General features: G+C 39.5%; 1 protein-coding gene across 6 annotated transcripts in view; it reads right to left on the bottom strand.

The window, feature by feature from the left end:
• atxn2 (ataxin 2) overlaps window positions 1-20,701 on the bottom strand; it is a 48,914-nt gene that overhangs the window by 8,985 nt on the left and 19,228 nt on the right. The window contains exons 7-21 of one of the 6 annotated variants that reach the window (XM_065266804.2): window positions 18,610-18,734; window positions 18,412-18,503; window positions 18,123-18,311; window positions 16,699-16,847; window positions 11,386-11,601; window positions 10,580-10,759; window positions 10,307-10,486; window positions 9,602-9,709; window positions 6,396-6,466; window positions 6,229-6,316; window positions 6,009-6,126; window positions 5,818-5,884; window positions 4,995-5,135; window positions 769-786; window positions 96-168 (exon numbers count right to left, since the gene is read on the bottom strand). In XM_065266804.2, the coding sequence (XP_065122876.2) occupies window positions 96-168; window positions 769-786; window positions 4,995-5,135; window positions 5,818-5,884; window positions 6,009-6,126; window positions 6,229-6,316; window positions 6,396-6,466; window positions 9,602-9,709; window positions 10,307-10,486; window positions 10,580-10,759; window positions 11,386-11,601; window positions 16,699-16,847; window positions 18,123-18,311; window positions 18,412-18,503; window positions 18,610-18,734 (1,815 nt within the window). Of the gene's footprint in view, window positions 1-95; window positions 169-768; window positions 787-4,994; window positions 5,136-5,817; window positions 5,885-6,008; window positions 6,317-6,395; window positions 6,467-9,601; window positions 9,710-10,306; window positions 10,487-10,579; window positions 10,760-11,385; window positions 11,602-16,698; window positions 16,848-18,122; window positions 18,312-18,411; window positions 18,504-18,609; window positions 18,735-20,701 lie in introns of all 6 variants that reach the window. The other 5 variants (XM_065266800.2, XM_065266801.2, XM_065266802.2 and 2 more) reach the window with 5 other exon arrangements.

Below are 20,701 nucleotides of genomic sequence, written 5' to 3'. Positions count from 1 at the left end.
AAAATACTGAAATGTTCCAGTGCAGATAGTACAGCACAACATGACAAGAACAAAATAGAAAAAAGAACGCAACTCTTATAGAGAAGAATTCTCACCTTTACCTGGTCTGTAGGGCTTGGTCTGGCTCATGGTCATGTGAGGAACCTGAACATGGTACATGGCTGGAGGCTAAAGGACAGGAAACAGAATTTAAGATGCAGAACTACATCTGTATTTTGACTTCTTGTGCTGATAAATGCATTTTTAACTACTGTGTGTTGCAGGCGATAAAATGAAGTTTTAACAGTTTATAATTTTGAATGTTTGTGTGCAATATGCAAACACTTTATTGACAAGGCAAAAGTGTAACCCCGCAGTCCTGTATTATTAATGTGTTGGTGAGTAGCAGTATATACACCCAAAACCTTCTGAATGAAGATTGCTATAATATTTTCCTTTTTTGTCTTGGTCAATAGTTCAAACAACAATTAATAATTTATCATGTATACCAGGCACCGATGCTGTGGTAAAAACTTAAAAGAAAATCAAATACAGATTTTAAAACAAGCAGAAAGAAACACTACTACTACTACTACTACTAAAATCTTAGATAATAAAATAATCTGTTATTTAATGACAGCATAAAAAATACTTTACTGACAATAATATGAAAAATAAAATTAATCAGCTGCAGTAAGAAATGAGACAACCAGCATCTGCTGGTCAGTTATACAGGCAGAAGTCTCATACATGTTTCAGAAGAATAAAAAAGCTTAGAATTGCACAAACCTTCCAAATAATGCTTTTCTAATGGAGAGAGAGGAGAGAGGGAGAACAAAAACGAGTCTTTAGTTTGATTTTCATTTGAAACAAGATTTCTGTAGAAAATATGCGAGTGACCAAGAATGAATCAAAGGCTTAGATAGATGCAGGAAATGTAAAAGAAAAGTGTAAAAAATAAAAATCTACAGCAATATATTGGCGCTGTCTAATCAAACCTTTAATCTCCACAACCGCTACTTTTTAGGAAAAGACAGAAACATTGTATTTAAAAAAATAATAATAAACACTGGATTTGTCAAAGTTGATATTATGGTTTTATATATAGCCATACACATTCATAAAATTATTAACGTTTTAACCAAAATAAAACTCAGAGGGAGATATACTGTTTTTGACCAGCAGATGTATTATATACGTCATATCCGACATATGCCTCATAAAAAGCTTAAAAACATTATAAAACGCTGAAGGTGACTTAATGCATTAACTCTTTCCCCGCCATTGACGAGATATCTCGTCAATTAAGAGAAAACGCTTCCCCGCCAATGACGAGATTTTCCGTCTTTCCGCAATACCGCTATTATCCACCAGGTGGTGCCCTTCCGCAACTTTTTAAACCCGGAAGTATTGCCCTATGGCAAGCTTCTGCATGTCCGTGTCCGTTTTAAAGATCGCTCTGAATGGGATCTCTATGAAAAGTCCGTCACAAAAATTGAATTATCTCTGCTTTTTGCTCAAAATATGGTGTTTTTGCAGAAACCTACCCATATTCAAAAGCTGATTGCAAAAGACCCACTAAAGGTACGATGAAATGTTTTTTTTTTGTTTGAAAGCAGAGGGTCTGTTCTTTCATTTGGTATATTGTATGTTTATATATTTAAAGAAGAACATTTTCTGGAGGGCATTAAACTTTGGTGAAAATCATGAAAAACGCTGGCGCTGGCTAGCAACTTTTTTTAAAAATGCTGGCGGTGAAAGAGTTAAGAGTGCGATATAAGAAAGACAAAATTCAATACATAAATTAGGAAGCATAGCCTACTATAGGCAAGTATATGAGCTCAGAATATAAACGCATCAAGTTAAAGGTAGGGTAACACATTTTGAAAAATGCTAACGGTAGCCGCCTAGCAATGAAATCCCGATCCCACCCTCAAGTCAAATCGCCATCCAAAGTCACGCCTCTTTCCAAACACATGAACACGCACAGATCAGACGGTCACGTCTCATGTCTCATTCACCAGTGAGAAAACTTTGCAGTACAAAGTGAATAACACTTCCAAAATAACCAACATAAACAACTGGTTTACATCAGAATTAGTTTAAGCACACGTTTGATTGTGTAGACGTAGTAACTATATCGTTATGCTAATCCGGAAAACGAACACAAATTTCATAAGCAACACAACGTTTCATCAAAGTAGAATATCTGAATCCATCTCAATACAAACATATCGCGTACCTACCTTACCAAAATAAACAGTGCAACGACCCTTTCAGACCCTTTGCCTCCTGTAGCTGTTTGCATCTCGCGGTAAAGCAGTAAAGTTACCGATGTTAATTTGGGTTTTTGCTCTTGCTGATCCAGGCAGTTTTTGCTGTTGTTGTTATAAAAAATGCATTTAGTTTTGTCGCTCCTGTGTAGGTTGTCAATTCAGCAAAAAAGTTTGCTGTTCTCGCTGTTTACAGACAGAGCGCACGTGAACGCGCCGATGACGTATGGTATCTGCGTGGACTCGCTGCGCGGTGGGAATTCAAATTACACTTACGTATGAGGGACATAAAAGGAAACGTCCGTTCGGACCGAAATCTATGATTTTTTGAACATTTTTTGGTCCTACGCCTTTCACAGATGACATAAATTTTTACAAATACATTTAAACAACTTAACACAACTTATCAGAATGTGAGGAGACTTTTAACCAGCATAACTAAAAATGATTCAGGATCAAATCTGTTACCCTACCTTTAAGTGTTTTCCCAGAATAAAACATTATGAAGACAATGCATTACGGGATGTAGGCATAATGGTGCGTTCACACCCGACGTGAAAGAGGCGTCGAGCGAGAGTGATTAAAGCCGGGATACGCTGCACGATTATTGGCTGTCCCAGTTGAAAGATTGCCATCGTGAAACAATCGTCGCGATTCGGGTGATCCTATGTCGTACAGTGAGAGAGGTTCAAAGACGGCCGTTTCTCCGGTCTTACGTCCAAAGATAGCCGATACGATTTTGATAGTGTCAGAAATTCAGCATGATCACCGCGCAGTGTGTTTGCTGCTACGATCAGCGTACTGGTATTTGTTTACCACGAGCGCATGCTGGTGACGTTACACAACATGTGACCCTGCCGCCGAAGCTTCCATGTCATCATTGTACAGTCTACATGCTTGTCTTACCCAAGTTTAAACTATCCATGTCGCACAGTGTGATAAGTTAATGATCTTATAAGAGCGCAAAAATCCTGCAGTGTATTCCGGGCTTTATATGTTAAGTCAATGCAAAGATGCAAATAGGCATCCTGTGGCGCGGTAAGCGCGAATGGCGCAGTGTGAAACGCACAGAGTTGAAAAATCTGAACTTTAACCAATCAGGAGCTTGCATTAGCAGTGACGTAATTACAGGAAGCCAGCGGAGAAACAACAATGGAGGACAATCATCATTGCTACACGAGACATCTTCATACTTTTACAGGAATTAAAAGGATCTAGTTTGGAAGAAAGTGAATGAGGAGGTCAAACAATCTGGTAAGTTTACACAATTTTAGCTATATAAGCCCCTCCCATGATGCGAATTTCCGCGTGAATGTCTCGAATGACTAGAATTTCACGCGAAATTGAAGCAAGTAAACTCAAAATGTTCAAGCGTCCAACTATGCGCGAAAAGAGCGTTTTTGCCGCCTCTTCCGCGTCTGGTGTGAACGCACAGTAAGACATTAAAACCTTTGACATAAAAACACCTTAAAAATAAAGCATACTTTGTACAGGCGAATATGACCAGAATATGAAAACATCATGCTTAAATTGGTTTCCTCTCTATTAAATCAGATGCATCTCTATAGTACATTATAAAATACATACTTTATAAAATGTCCTAATGCATCACATTAAGTTAACATCATTTTACAGGTTATAAAGTTTATTGTAGCAATGTAGGTACTCAGGTTTTGATAATCTGACCAAACAAAAAATAAGATTTTAAAACGACAAATGCTAGACTAATAAACTTCTCTCCACTCCTCAAATACATGAAAAATTAGTCTTTATTGATTGTTGTGTAAGATAAATGCTTTACATGTATTCATACAAATAAGTTTATGGCAGATATGCTCCAACATTTGTTCAGCACATCATGCGCTGTAGAGGCGAGGTAAAGTTTCATGGTTTCGTCATTAGCTCATTTGAATACTTTTGTTCTGTTAATTATTCACAAAACCCATAGGCAGACGTAAAATTAGAACAATAAAGTAAACAAAAATGGAGATTCAAGGTTTCTGTCAGACAGCGATGATATATGCATTTACCAATACAAAAAAAAAAAAACATTGAAGCTTTTATTTTTTGAACTTCAAATGGAAATAACTCAATATATTAAATATCACTGAGGTGCAACTTGAGGCTGGGCTGATGAACCAAGACCTCTCTCCAAAGGCAGACAGCATGCTACCTTCTTTAAGATATTTATTGTGTTGTGGACCTCAAGGCCTGTTCAGCCCAAGTCTGAATTCTCTGGACAAGACTGGAAAATAAAACAATGCTCCCCAAATACCCTTGCGAATAAAAATTGCTTAATATTACCCAAGAAGTCCAGTGAAAAGATGCTACATCTACTACCCCTGCACATTTTTACAATAAAAATATCTGTATTAACGTCGCTTGTCATTTGCATTAGCATTTTCAGAGACTCAATAGTCAATATTTTAGTAAAGTTAATTTACATGAACTTGAACATCATTTGCATCAGACTTGGTATGAAACAAGCCTTTATTGGCTCAAACTAAACCTGAAGATCTAACAGTACAGTCATGTGTTGAGTAACATGCAGATATTTTCAAGTCAAGCTGACAAACTGAAGAACAGAAGAGATGGATGGAAATATGTGGGATGAACAAGACCCCTAGGATTTTGGCGCGCACACACAAGAAAGGAAAACAAATGTCGGCATTGACGTTTTGAGGACAGATAGGAACTTCCATGCAGAGAACAAATGAGAGTCGGAACAATCGTAGAGCTCACCTGTACGCCAGGACTGACGGGAGTCAGAGGGTACATCTGGAACATTGTCTGGCCATAGACAGCAGAGGGCTGCTGTACTACAATGGAAGGGCTGGGCTGACCCTGGGGCCGAGTCAGAGTCGGAGTTGTTGCTGGTTTGGGCTGATGAAAAATGGAAAAAAGTGCAAAGAAATATAAATAGTTATTCTTTTTCTTTTCTGTTTTTTAAGCACACAGTGGCTTAACTTTTTTAATTAAAAGTCTGAAGGATTTAATTTACCCATTAAACGAAAAAATATTAAATCAGAAAGCGCGATGATAGAAGACGGAAGCAGTCATGGCACAGCACAAAGTGAAGTTGATATGGGAGAAGAAAATTGTGAAATTTCTTAAAGTGAAATTTTATCCTGCATATCGTCCGCCATGCTTATTTTGAAGTCTTACGAGATTTTGTGAGATTTCCCGTGTTCACAGTCAGTGTTTGTGTGTGGTGTGCTATCTTTGATACATCATGGCACACCACACACTGTAGGAGCAAACCGTTAAATCAAGTATTTGAGGTCTATCACATTTTGAAAATCTTATATGTATACCCATCATAAGGGGTTGCTTCTGGATTTTATAAGTTGGGAAAGAGCGCCACCTGGTGGATAATAGCAGAAATAGGGATTGCTGTAAAAACTTACTTTTTTAATGGGAATTAAAAAAGAAAATGGTGGATTTCTTTTTTTTGTAGGGTTGTTGTGTTTACACACTACCAACAAACATTTCTGTCCAGCAACACCTTGGAAAAGTGGATTTTGCATAATATGTGCCCTTTAAAATGAAGTTCTGATATACTTACAGGGGAGCAAATTACTCTCGGGTTGAACTCCTTGGCATTGGGATTGAGAGTAGATTTTCTCACACTCCTAAAAAGTACATGAATCAAGATTACATGAACATACCTCAGGTCAATAAACAAATGTAATCTCTCAATATATTTTATTACAGCAATTTTACACCGGATAACTGAATCACGAAACGCTGACTCACTCTGCTACAGGGTCATTTTTTTCCTCCTTCTCATCTTTGTCTTTTGCAGCATTGGCCAGAGGTGAGCTGGTCTGGACACCCTGAGAAGTCACATCGGGCCCTCGTTTCTGCTCCGCTACTGCAAAGGAGGGAGATAGAGATGGGGTACCAGATTTACTTCTCGCTGGGCCGACAGAAGTGGAGGTCTCTTCACAAAAAGATGACTCTATAGAAACTTTGCCTCCAGTTGAGTCTCCTGCATTCTTGTCAGCTGGTTGATCTTTCGGCTTTTCCCCTAGGTCCCGTTCTTGATTTAAGCAAGTCTGCAACTAAAAAAAAGTGGAGGCACTAAATAAAAGCACTTAAGGTAAGATCAGAAATACAGTAACAGTAGTGAAATAAACTTACTACAAATTCTTCACTGAATTTCTTTAAATTATCTATTTGTTTCCTCTGGTCTGAAGCCATGCTGGGAGATCCTATGGGAGACAACACAAACATAAATTTGACAAATTATACAATGACTTGTTTATCCCAAGGTTCAGTTTATAGTACATGTCTAACATACATCTAATTTATGATAGAAATTCGAAAGATCTTATAACTACTCACTCTTCTATACAGTATTAACAATTTTGTAGAATAAAAAGTCATTACACAGACTCTAAAATGCTTGATTATAATTGGCCAGTCCCGACATTCCAAGATATGTTATTTCTAGATAATAACCGCTCAAAAACAAATAACACATGGTAACGCAGACGGTGCAAATCATTTTGACAGGTACAATTTAATATTACACAAAAATTTTATATAATGCATGTCTTTTAATAACATATATGACATTAAACGTACAAATTATAAAAACCAAAGTGTGTCGTGACATATGAACATCTTATCTTAAAACTAGAGGTCGACCTATTTATCGGCCGGGGCCCAATAATCTGGCCGATTTTTGCATATTTAAAAAAATTGGCTTTGGTAGATTTTGCTGCAAAATTAGGCAGATTAATAGGCAGGCGTATCTGCTGGCACATAAGTGTTGTTGTAGAACTTGTGACGCCGCCTCATGCGGAAAACAGCGCCCGTGTGTGAGACTCTGCAGCCGTGCCTCGTTCACAAACAGCTTTAGTAAACGATGGCGGGATCACGCGAATTAAGCAGACAGTACAACAGCGCAATGGCCTTATGTCTCCCCGTGCACCGTCCGTGCGGTCACAAAGATTTGGCTCATTTAATGTGATTAATGAATGATGATCTTTGTTTGCATGACAGAGTGACCAGAGGCGCGCGTGCACCCTTTAAACTGTCTCTCTGCTTTCTCCCTCGCACATATTACTCAAAACAAAACTGACACAATGGCGAAAGGTCGGAAGACCAAATCATATCCAGCGAGGAAATGTTTTTCGTGTTGTTGCAGTAACACTTTGTTTAAACTTTTGCGTTGCTCAGCCTGGATTAGCACACAACGCGTCCGATTTGCGAACTGACTCCTTTGAACAGATGTGTTGGAATAACGGTTGAAACACTAAACTAAACGGCATCATATCTCGGCCATCGGCTACCCTGATTTCTAAATATCGGAACCGGCCAGAGAAAATACCATATCGGTCGACCTCTACTTAAAACCAAAGGTAAATGGGTTTTCCTTTTCCGGAAGGTCTGCATTTGTTAAAAATAAGCAAATAAAACACTTCAAATGAATATTTAAAAATGTTCTTTATCTTACTTATAAGGTAAATAGCCGTGTAACAAGCAGGATAATGTACAGGCCGCTGGTTGTTATATAAGGGAAAATGTACAGGCAGCCGGTAGTTATCGCGAAATAAGCCCCGACAGTGTGATCAGGACCCAATGCGAAGCGGAACGAATGGATTTAATTGTAGATTTAAAAACTGCATTGCTGGAGTTGAAGGTTGGACTTATCAAACTTTTTAAAATATCTGGCAATGCCAGTCCTGATGGCCATATAGCTGGCTATTGAATAAGTCTGACCGTTCGCACTTTGCACAGATGCATAAAATGATCGTAATACCTTTTTAAGATCCTCTGCTTCATACTTATCTCTCTCCATTTTTCTCTTTTAGCCAGTCTTTGAGAAGTTTTATTGCCCATTCTGTATTTTTTTTAAACAATTTTTGTATTTCTTTTTCTATATCTAGCCACTGTTCAAACATTTTGTTTTTACTGTACATGTCAAAATTAATGTCGAAAACTTTCCATTGTTAATTGTGGTTGTCCAGTGTTTGTCACAAGGCGGCGCCAAAAGATAATCTTTGTTGCCGCCGAGGTATTTTAAACATACAAGTAGTACCGGCTATGCGTTATTACTTTGGAGCGGTTATTATTTGAAAAGAACGAAACTGCAAATGTCTCAACTGACCAATCAGAATCAAGCATTCCAGAGAGCCCTGTAATAATGCAAAATAAGCCCCATCAATGTGATAAAAGATCATACCACCAAGTTCAATCAGTGGGTTCAGGCAACTGAGCATTTGGTTCAGACAATAGGGTTTAGTGTTTTAGCAATTGAGAAAAACTGTAATACATATCTTTTTTTCAATGCGTGCAATTAATCTTTGTACAGCGCGTCGTGAATGTGTTAGCATTTAGACTAAGGCTAGGCTAAATGCCAACACATTCCCGACATGCTGTACAAAGATTAAGTGCACGCATTGAAAAAAGATATGTATTACAGTTTTTCTCAATTGCTAAAACACTAAACCCTATTGTCTGAACCAAATGCTCAGTTGCCTGAACCCACTGATTGAATCAATCACTCTTTTGGCAAATCCATAAGCACGTTTCACCTGTTTAGACACAACTTGCCAACACATTTTCATTGTGATGCACCCGTGCTGCAAAATGGTGAGCACAGGTGACAAAAGTCAAACACAATTACAGCACATGTGTCACCACTTGAACACAACAACTCAAAATTGATCACACTTGTGTCTAATGATATGAGGGAACATATAAAGTAAGCCAGTTCAGAAAGCACTGGTTTGTGAGGCCCTACAATGGATAGAAATCTGTGTCGAAGAGTTTGTGTGAGAGGAGGTCGAGGTGGTCAGCGAAGACAAAGAACAGTAATACTGTATCTGATGAAATCAGAGCTACTGTGATTGACCCTGTTCTGCACAAGATATCTCTTTTGTCTTTTTGTATAAGTGCTAAATGCACAGTTTTTTTTGTTTTGCAACATGCATTTAGCCTACAGTGAACAATAAACATTCATTTCTTCAGGTTTATGTCCTGAGCATTGTATTTTCTATTTTTCAAGGTAGTGTTTAGTGACTGTTCCGTAGTGTTTTTAATTTTTATTGACTCGGGGCACGATTTGACAACATAATTCAATTTTGAGCACAGATTGAACTGTTTTGAGGTGAAAGTTTGGTTTTGCAAGAAGAGTCTGAGGTTTGTGAATGTAGCTTGAAAATTGGGTTTTGTGTTCACAGTTTAGAGAAAAGGAGAGCAGCTTTCAAGAAATGTGTCTTAGCAATCGAGAAAAACTTTAATTTGTCCAAGTTGAGGTAAGAACACCGCAAAATATTGAAAAAAATGTGGCGTTTTCCTTTAAGAACTGACAAATGTCAAAAACCATCTCTACAAACCTTTGCCGACAATTCGAGCTATACTTGCAGAACTTTCAAGAGGCTTCACATTTTCCTTGTTGGCATTGGGAGAATTCTGTCTTGTCTCTAGTGTTCTTGATTCTTTGGCTATGTTTGAAATAAAATAACATTGTTAGATTTTGTTCATAAACAACCACACTAAAGGCCAGATTTACTAAACGGGACAAATTAGCACAAGAGCCCAATTCTATTACCACAGATGGGAGTGGTAATATTGGCAGCTAATTTAATAAAAATGCACAAATTAAGTAACACATGCGCAACATATCATTGTCATAATGATCAATGCAATCTACTAAGAGTAACGCAAATTAGTTCAGGGTCACAAATAAGGAGAGCGCTGCTTGAATCATTTAAATATTTTCCTCCAATAAATTTTGAGTCTGAAAATAAAAATCCTAGAAATGCATATGCAATAAATCAGTCGCAAAAATAACTAGACCACACCTTTTAAGCGCTAATTATCCACTTCGGGTTCTTAGTCAATCCAGACCCCGAAATGATGATTTGCGCTAGCGGTTTCCCGTTAGTAAATCTGGCCCTAAATTATCACTGATAGTTTAAAGGGGGCATCTACATCCAGTTCAGTTTATTATAATAAAAGCACAACATAGCTCAGATATATATAGAAGCTTTATTATCCTTTGGGAAATATTGAGTAAGTGATACTTGTGAAGCTCTAACCCTCTTCGATCTGAGATGCATCCAGGTTGGTGGCTGTGTTTGCTGCTGTAGGTGACGTCGCTGTTGTGGAAACTGTTACAGAGTCTACAGGCACCGTGCCAGCCTGAGGGGAAGACACACAGGAGGGGTTCAGAGCACCTCCACCGATGCTATTCTGTCGAGGTGAACGAGGTCTGTGTGCTGAAAGGAAGCAGCAAAATTAGTCCGCAGTTTTATTGACGATTATGACAGAAACTGACATGAAATCTGTACAGATTTACAACACAGACTTACCACCACTAACTACAGATGACCAGGTTCCCCCGGAAGGGCTGTTGCGAGCAGGTGGAGGAGTCGAAACCTCAGACGCACCTTGAGACATGAAATCTCCGGAAGGAGGCCCACCGCCCCGACATGAGGGCACTCTATGAGGTCTGGGGGTCCGCTGTGATTTAGGAGACATTCTTGGAGGACCTGCGTTTAACAAGAGACAGATGAATGTTTCTCAGATAAGAAATAAATACACATTTAGGGCATTGGTCTTAATGTGACACTCTCCAAACCAGTGCAACCAGTGGTGTGTTTAGTGAATGTGAAGGTCCAGACAAAGTCACTACACTACAGTAGAAACATCTGAATATGGTTTAGACATACTGTGATGCATGGTACAAGCCAAGACATTCGCTGTTGTTTTAACCAAATAAGATTAAGACCTTTACTTGAGTAACTTTAAAAAGAAAATGAAAGATGAGATCTTTAATTCTACCTAAACTACATTTTAACTGAAAAGGTTGTGACAACGTTATTCATTTGATGTATCATGTCAAGCTTGACAATAAATACTTGTTTGTGTCCGGACACACTTTACACACCAGAAAACAAGCGAATGAAATGTGGCCCATATTCACTCCAATCATGCATAGAAAGAAAAACGCATTAGCAATAGATACTGGAACAAGAGGAAGGGTGAGTCATTTTATTAAACACAAAAAAATCCCATAGCTGTTAGTGGAAGCCTCAATTCAGACATTTGGATTGCAAAACGTGAACCTGAGCAGTGGTGCCAAAGAAAAATGGCTGCCCGGTCTAGTTTCTGGTACCTTCCGAGGACAGGCGTTTGGGTATGGTGGACAGTGGCCCCAGGGAGCCATGTGCAGAGGGGTGAGACAGGGGCCGCGAGGGCCTGGATGGGGGTCTGGAGGGAGGTCTTGTGGGCGTGGCCGCCCGGGGTGGAAGAGAGTTGTTGGGGCCTGACTGGTAACGTGATGGAGGGCGAGAGGAGGGAGATGGGCAGCGCGAGGGCCAAGGGTGAGCACCTGACAGAAATTAAATGAGTCGAAATGAGAGAAAGAAAAATTACATTGAGAGAGAAAGTAAAAAATGGACATGAAAAAATAAGATTTTTAAAAAATAAAAAAGGAGATGGTTAAATTAGAATGGAGCATGAGTTTTGTAGAGATGAGAGTTCAAGACACCAAAGAACACAAATTACATAAATTTTTTTTTTTTAAAAACACAGGCTGACATTGTTGTGCAAATCAAAATGGAGCAAAAATTTCAAGAAAGGATGGATGTAAGCTGCGCATGCAATACTGTCTTTCCCATATATTTTTGTTATGATTAACTGAAAGCCAGACAGATGAATTTAATAGACAGATCGTTAGTATAGTGAAAAACATGAATCAATGTAGTTTAATATCTATATCTAGTAATAGAGGTTATAAGAAGCCCCCAAAAAAATCTTTATTGGTTGAATGAATGCTTGTTATGGCCCAAGCACCTGTGAAGGGACATATTAATATTTTCAACAATTTTTCTTGTTTCTAGGGCACTAACATTGACAAACATACAAGCGTCTGTCCCCAAATTTAACTCAAGTGGTCATGTTTAGTGATAGATCAATATACTGGCCGGCCGATATTTTGGCCAGCCGATATATCGGGATGATTTACCCCCCTAGTTTTATGTCTATCTGCCGATATGTGGCTGTTGTGTTAGATAATTTTTTCCGGCATTATTTACAGCGATTGCAGGTCATGTGACTAAAAACCAACCTTTCCATGACAACATCGAAAGCTGTTTTTACTATTTGTTAAATATAGTTTTTTTAGTTCAATAAATATAACTTTTTTAAATTGAGACTTAACATTTGGCATCATAGTGTCATTTTTATGCTGTAAATTTTGTGAGCAAAAGCAGTATTGGCTCCAAATATCGGCTCAAGAAAAACCGGCCGCCTGTATCGGTCATCGGCTAAGGCTGTAAATCAAAACTTGGGCTGCCCAAGTAAGGTCAATGTGTGGGAAACACCTTCTAATGGGTCTAATTTGGATAATCTAAGTATGCAACACACAAATGAGAGACACGTTACATTATAACCCTCATGACCATCAGAGGGCAGCCCAGAGTCGCGTCCTTGTACAGGACATGCTCAAAATCAGGATAAGAAGAAAATGAAGAAAAGGTGCTACTGCATTGCAAACAATGGCCTTGTCCGAAAACTCTAAATTGCTGCCTTCTGAGGCAGCTTTCCAAGGCAGAAAGGCATCAAGGCTTGTCCGAAATTCAAATTTAGGTTTACTTCCTGTCTCCTGAGATACCTATGCATGGGCGTACAATAAGAATGTGATTGGTCGAGCCTGGTCGAGTTTCGAAAAAATAAAATGGCGGCCAAGGATGCGACTGGAGCACAAATTTAGTGTAAATAAAGGTAGATTTTCACTTTTTACACCTTTTAATTGCATTTCTAGCGAGAAATTAGTATTGTAGTTTTCAAATATGTGATAAGTTATCACAAAGGTGCTCTATGTTTATATTTCAAATCCTGGCGGAGAGCCGGAGGGATCCTTATTCCCAAGGAAAAGGACTCGGCAGAGATCAGGCAGTTCCGACAGATCAGCCTTTTAAATGTGGAGGGAAAAATCTTCTTCAGCGTGATCGCCCACAGGCTGGCAGGATAGCTGCAAAGAAACAACTTGATTGACACGTCAATCCAGAAAGCAGGCATCTCAGGCTTCTCAGGTTGTGTAGAACACGTTAGTGTCATCTGGCATCAGATCCAGGTCGCCAAAAAGGAGGGAACAGATCTTAACGTGGTGTTCCTGGATCTTGCAAATGCCTTTGGCTCAGTCCCTCACAACCTCCTGTGGACAGCCTTTGACTACTTCAAGGACTTCCAACTCTGTGTGACAACAGCAGAGTACACAACAGCTTGGCAACACCTGGAAGTGGGAATGGTCGCTGTGATTTCACCAAGTAAGATGTGAGCCTGGATCAACATTTTTTGTTGATCCTGGATCAACGTTTTAATCAAATATACCCCAACCTACCCTTAACTCAAACCCTAAACATTTTTAAACCCTCGAATTAGTGTGTTTTAAACCCTCGAATAATAGTTTGAGGAGTATTTCTTAAAAGCCCCTAACCCAATCCTAAACCTTAATCTAACATGCACACCAATCTTAATCCTGCAATCTGATTGGTTAATGAAAATGTTGATCCAGGACCAACAATGGTGTTGATCCAGGATCACATCTTACTTAGTGAAATCACGTTCACCAAGTGGGAATCATGGCCGGCTGCACCACATCCCCACTGCACCTTCACCCTGGCAATGGAGGTCATTATCCGGGCCTCTAGATGGACGGTTGGCGGACAGCGAATAAGACCAGGGCTGAGGCTGCCACCAGTCAGAGCCTACATGGATGACCTTACAACTCTCACCACGACCAAGGTTTGCACTGTACGGCTATTAAGTAAGCTCCAAGAAAACATTGAGCAGGCTCGCATGAAGATCAAGCCAAGCAAGTCCAGAAGTATTTCCATCAAGGGGAAGCTGTCAGAACACCGCTTCCACATTGGCAAGGAACCCATCCCAACAGTCTCAGAGAAGCCAGTGAAGAGCCTAGGTCGTTGGAATGATGCCTCCCTTAAAGACAAAGAGCAGGTAGAGCAGCTTAGGAAGGAGGTAGCCAGTGGCCTGGAGAACATTGACAGAACCTTGCTTCCGGGCAAGCTGAAGCTCTGGTGCATGCAGTATGGCCTACTTCCACGTCTCCTGTGGCCACTAACCCTCTATGAAGTCCCGCTCTCAAAGGTGGAAAAGATGGAGAGATTGGTCAGCTCATATGTAAGGAAGTGGCCTGGCCTTCCCAGGTGCCACAGCAGTATTGGACATTATGGCAAAGGGATGCTACACCTGCCCATTACCAGTCTGGTAGAGGAGTACAAGTGTGTCAAAGTCAGACTGGAGATGATGCTACTGGATTCGAGCGATGCATTTGTAGCTCAAGCTGCCCCCATCTTGGCCACCGGAAGGAAGTGGACCCCGTTGGCTGCAACAGAGCAGGCAAAGGCAACACTCAGACACAAGGACATCGTAGGCCCAGTGCAGGAGGGGAGGAGTGGTCTTGGACATGGGGCCAGCTGAGGTACTCTGAACTTGCAACCGATGCGCAACAACAAGGCTGTAAAGGTACGCCCAGTGGAAGTAGGTTGTAGAGGGTTCGTAGCCACCTCAACATCCAGGCTACTCCGGGAGATGGGAGTACGAGGAAAGGCCCACCGGCAGGCAGTCAAAGTCCTTTCCAGGGCTTCGGAAAAGGGAAGCCAATGGCGGTGGGTGAAGAGAAAAGACTATGCCTGGGTCTTCAAGTGAGTTGATGGCACCTAGGGAGTGAACCTGGGACGCTGGGATTCACTGCTGAACCCTCTGGAGGTGTCGTGGGTCTATCAGCGAAACACCGAGGAAGGAGGGCGCCATCACTCATTTGACCATCCAACGGAGTCTCAATGGTGCCTCAGGTAAGTAGCAACTTCAAGTCCAATTGTCCGGAGTTGCTGGGTAATTGCGGTAAATAGTTTGCCACCGTTTGCCACTGAACCTGCATTAACGACGACAGTGGGGCCTCTGGCGTTAGTAAAACGGGTTGGCACATATGTTCGGGTCCCGGTGGGATTTTGCCATTTTCTTGTGGTCCGGTGTTGTTGTGTATTGAGGTAGATAGTAAGGCATACAGAACCGTTTGCCATTAAACCTGCATTAACGACAGTGGGGCTTCGAGCCTTCGTCAAACGAGTTGGCGTGTATGGTCGGGTTGTGGTGAGCTTGTGGTGTTAAGAGATTGAGGTTAGGTCATGTCAAGGGTTTTCACTGAATTACGAGAAAGGAGCAACTTCAGGAGAAGGAAGGACTGAGGAGTAGCGTGGCAGAGGGTGCCATCACTTAATTGACCATCCAACAGAGTCTCATCGGTGCCTCAAGTATGAATTAAGGGATATCAACATCAAGTCCTATACAACAAATCTTCAAAAACGCTGCCTTTGAAGTGTGTCCGAAAGTCTTTCTCTGAGCTGCCTTCATGCCTCCGAAGTCGTTTTCTCATGAAGCAGCGAGGCCACGAGTCACTGCCTTGAGTTTTCGGACGCAGCCAATGTTTAGAAGAGAGAAGAAGAAAAAGAACCACAGTAAAATAATGGAGGAAGAAATGCTTCTATGTGACCAAACCGTGGGGTTCTATGCAACGGAAAAGCACCATATGGGTGTGTTCTTGCTCATTGTAGTTTCGTGTTGCTGCCACCCACAGGATGACAGCAACAGGAGTTTAAGACCTGTACTAACTTGAGCAACAGCACAAACTCATTCAGTGCATTTTAAAAGCCGTAACGTAACAGCTGAATATCCGATCTCTAGTAGAGATGATTGTAAACGAAAATGAAGAGAGATTTTATCTCAGTTTTTATTTTATGCAAAACATTTTAGTCTAGGACTAGTCTAAGGCCTAGTCCACACGAACACGGGTATTTTTATAACCGTGAGTTTTTTCACGTGGTTCGGCCGTTCGTCCACACAAAACCGCAGTATCAGGGCACTGAAAATTTGAGCATATTTGAAAACCCCGGCCAGGGTGAGCTTTTTAAGAAACCCCGGTTACAGTGGTGTCGTGTAGAGAGTAAAACCGGGAATTTTGCCTTGCGACGTCAGAGTGTCCGTCGTTATCCACTGTGTTTGACGTCAAGATTGTGCGCCGCTGACTGCTTTGTTGATGATTCTGTGCAATGGCGGACGTATCTTGCTAATAATAACTGTGCTAACAGGGCTTCTAACATGTATACAGATAGATGCTCAGTTATCTCACTATATTGCGGAACACGATTTGGGTTATATCCCCGCCTGCTGGTGTGGCATGCTCTTGACAGCGCTTGATAGCGTGCTTTTGCTTTATCGTGTGGATGGATATTTAATTTAAACCGAGCATGTGTGGACAGGATTTTTTTTTAGGGAAAACTCTGGTTATAAATATACCTGTGTCCGTGTGGACTAGGCCTAATACCTGTCTGTGAAACCGCACCTTGGACATCAAATATCCAAAACTAATTCAGGCAAAATAAAAAATATAAAGTCCATTTTGTACCTCCATTGACTACACGCTGTTCCACTGTGTTGTTGTCGTGAGGTCCATATCTAGATGTCGGTGGCCCAGCTGTGTGTGGATGACGACCAGCTCCCCATGACATCCCTGCTTCTTTGTTCCTCTGAACAGGGGGAATGTATTTGTTCTCCCTGTTAAAATAAATGTGAAGCCTAGATTTAAATACAACTAATTGTGCAAAACTAATTGTCATAATATAATTTGTAGATAACTGAACTTTCAAAATCCCTAAATCTAGCTACTTACAAATACATAATACAAACAACAGATATATGGCTTATGTTATGTTAGTAACTCGAATGAAAGAACTGGGTTATTATAGTAACTAGCATTAATCATGTAAAACATTTGCGGTCTTTAATCTAAGCCTTTCTTTCAGACCAGTTGTAGTTAAACAACTTTGCTTTATCGGGAAAGAATAATTTTACTCCGGACACCAGTGGTGTGATGCAACAAAAGACGAAAAAGGCTGTTACTTGTTATAATAAAAAGTCCTCTAAGATCTCTCCTTTTTGCCAAGATTGATTGACGCACAGCATCTAGCGCAGCAGCCATTCAGCACCCGCGATATATCTACGTTATTAAGCTTAACAATTATTACTTTCAAAAGATTTTACATTGTAATTTAATTCTGCTACACTTATGCTATTGTTATTTATACGTAAATATATCATTAAACATCTCAATTTAAAGTGTTTGTGTCACCCACCCGTTAGCCTTTGCGAAAGTATATGAGTGTCACTGTTTACAATTTAATCTTTAATCTAAGGCATTGTGTGTGACATACAGTAGCCAGTTTTGTTACATTAGTCTTTAATATCTTTAATCTTGTTCATTTCATTGACAAATTTATTGCTATTATCACAATGTTTATATTTATCTGCATTTTCTCTTTTATAGAAAAACTACATACACAAATGTATGCATACTGATCCAAATCTAAATCCCAAATATAAGACATCAATTGACTAAATCTCTTACCGGACTATACCAGTAATTAGGGAACGTGCCATCCTTAGCCAAACATAATCAGTGGTGCTGAACACACTGGATCCAGCGTGACTCATTCCTAATTGGGTCTTTTGTCGCGTCGCTCATGTCCGGTGTAGATTCGGTGTTAGGTCTACAAATCTGACCACGACATACTTACATAGTGTGCATTTAAAAGAAAACGTGTAACTGTCCTCTGCTTATTTCTGGGGTGCATTTAACAGGTACCCAACCCGCCAAAAGAGCAACAAACAATTAAGAATGAAAGAAATCAGGAGATTTGAACCTCACGAGAGATGATTCGCCTTGTAACACTCACTAGCAATTGGCTAAATGTTAGTTCGTCAAAAAGGTACGGAGGAGAGGATCACCTAAAAAACTACCAAAGCACTGTCAGGATGTAATTGAAGGCTTACCTGTTGAGGCTGTGAAGCTCTCTCTCTCCACGAACCACAGCAGTATATTTGTCCTCCTCTGACCGGTCGTCATTCTCCAGGGCTACGCGGGCCTTGTATGTGGCACTGGCTTCGATCTCCTCTGCAAGCTGTGCTGCACGAGCCTCCCGTTTAAGGAACTCCTCAGAGTTGTCTCGCTCCAATGGAACCCTGGAATATAAGAGGAAGCAGAAAACAGATTGAGAATAAATAACAGAACACAGAAAGGGTCTTTTAGAAATCACAGTTTGCCTCCACTAAACAGACTTACGTGTATGAGGACAAGCTGCTGTCATAGGTGGACTTCACGCCATATGTCTCCTCATTGTATTTAAACATCTCATCAGGATCCCAACCATTTGACTGAGGAGAGCAATAACGTGTGCTTAAAAATGAGCTTACAATAAAATAAAAAAATAAATGAATAAAAACATAAAAAATATAAAAACATGCGCGACTGTCACCTTACCATGTCTGTGTCAAGAGATTCCATACTGCCTGAGATGTGCTGTTCACCTCCATCCCAGGGTTCCAAGTCTTTCTCTTTGTGCTCCCCATTCACACGAGTGCTTACCGCACTGTCTGTGAAGTTATCTTTACCATCAAAAACACAACACCGACACACGACAGGATTAACATAACATACACTATGACGCAAAAGCTAACAAATGTTTGATGTGGCGTATATGTACCTTGTAAAATCTTTTTATAAAGTACATAAAAACATGTGCAAATGTGTGATGTGGTGGTTGAGGAGATTCCCCCATTCATATTTAAAGCGCTTTGAGGTCTGCAGAAAAGCGCTATATAAATGTAACAAATTATAATTATTATTATAATGAATCAACAGAAATGGAGGGCATGTAAAGATCTGAAATGTAAATCTGCATTACAGCGCAGACACACACCACACAGACAAAGGCTATGTTCTCAGAAAACAAGGTGAATATGATTTTGCCGGGTTTCATAAGGTCTGGATCAACATTCTTTAAATTGATAGATTTGGTTAGAACTTAATTTCTTGTCAAACCAACAAAACTTAGATTGTATTTTACCTTGATATATTTTTATTTGATTATAAAAAAATTATAAACCACTGACATTAATAACCAGACAACTGTTTTCTTTCAATGGAACTTGTGATGCATAAGGGGCTTTTTGGTGAGTCACAATTCCGTCTGATTTAGATTCAGGAAGCCACAATTCAACTTAATCATGAATCACAAAACATCTAAATTTAGCTCAAGTGTGCAAAACTAAGGGTAACCACAAAATTACGGATATGACGAGATTTTAAAACGCGATATTAAAACATCACAAATTTTCCCATCGAGATGAAAGGCCAACTTTGTTGTGATATTCAGTTTGTGGCAAAATCATATTGCTTCATTATCAATTACCAAAATAATTGTTAGTGACAGTCAAAGATTAGTAAAAAAAAAATTTTAAATGATGTGACCATTTGAATAAAGGACTATTTTCCATTTATATATTTTACCTTTAAGAATTTCTTAAAAAGTGTAAAAATCTGGTCTCTCATCTCGTGGAGTGTATTGTATTGTCTTGTCTCGAGAAAACCGTCAAACTCGCTTGAAGGCTCCCTAAGATGTTTATTGGTGGAGTATAAACAATTTTTCATGGTGTATATATATCGTGGCAAACGGCACTTAAAGGTGTAATGTGTTTTTAGCAGGAGAGCGTTATCCAACCTTGATTTCTAACGCAATGAGAAGCTACGGTAGCTGGCACAGGACAAACATGTCCATGTTTCAGACAACGTAGGGACAAAACGCGCTCTGTAGGCAGTTTTTCCATTAAGAGCTACTGTAGAAAGATGGCGGCCTGCGGTATATGTAGATAAAATGGCTAATTTTAATGTAATAAAACAATACAGTTCTATTATGTAAGGTCTTTATATACCACTGATAATATAGTTAATAATATTATATAGTATTTCTGTCAAGAGATCTTTCTAAAAGTTACACAATGCACCTTAAAATGTAATGGTTTTATGAAAATGATGAATTACTTTAAATTGAATTTAAAAGAATTTTTTGCGAATTGATCTAAAACTGTTTGAGTAACTTTTAAATGCATAAATCAATATTTTCTTTTTATTCAGAGAGTGAAGTTTCTGAGAACATGCCCTTCCAACATTAAGCCTGAGATGCAGTAAATACAGAAAGAATAAGAAAAAAATCTATAAATTTATTAAACATAATACATTGTGTGCATTTCATCAGATTGTTTCCAAGTATTTTAAAAGTTTTGATAAATCAAAAACTCTCAAACTAGATTAGAGCAGGTATTTGCATTTGAGCCTTATTAGATTGACAAGATCATGTTGAGAAGCCTATTCTTCCCAAACATGCAATGATCAAAAATCTTCAGACTGTCATTTAGTCATGCTTTGCAGCAGGGTATAAAATACAGCATCAGATTCATGTGATGTAATGACAATTTAAATTAAATTATAGTAGCTACTTGCAGCCAGCTTTGAGTGGATTAACACATCGGTTTGTTTGGGTTTTGATATGGACATATGAATTATATTTTATCTT

This window comes from Paramisgurnus dabryanus, chromosome 5 (genome assembly GCF_030506205.2).
Source record: "Paramisgurnus dabryanus chromosome 5, PD_genome_1.1, whole genome shotgun sequence".
NCBI classification, from domain to species: domain Eukaryota; kingdom Metazoa; phylum Chordata; class Actinopteri; order Cypriniformes; family Cobitidae; genus Paramisgurnus; species Paramisgurnus dabryanus.
This window is presented reverse-complemented; position numbering and strand designations above follow the sequence as displayed.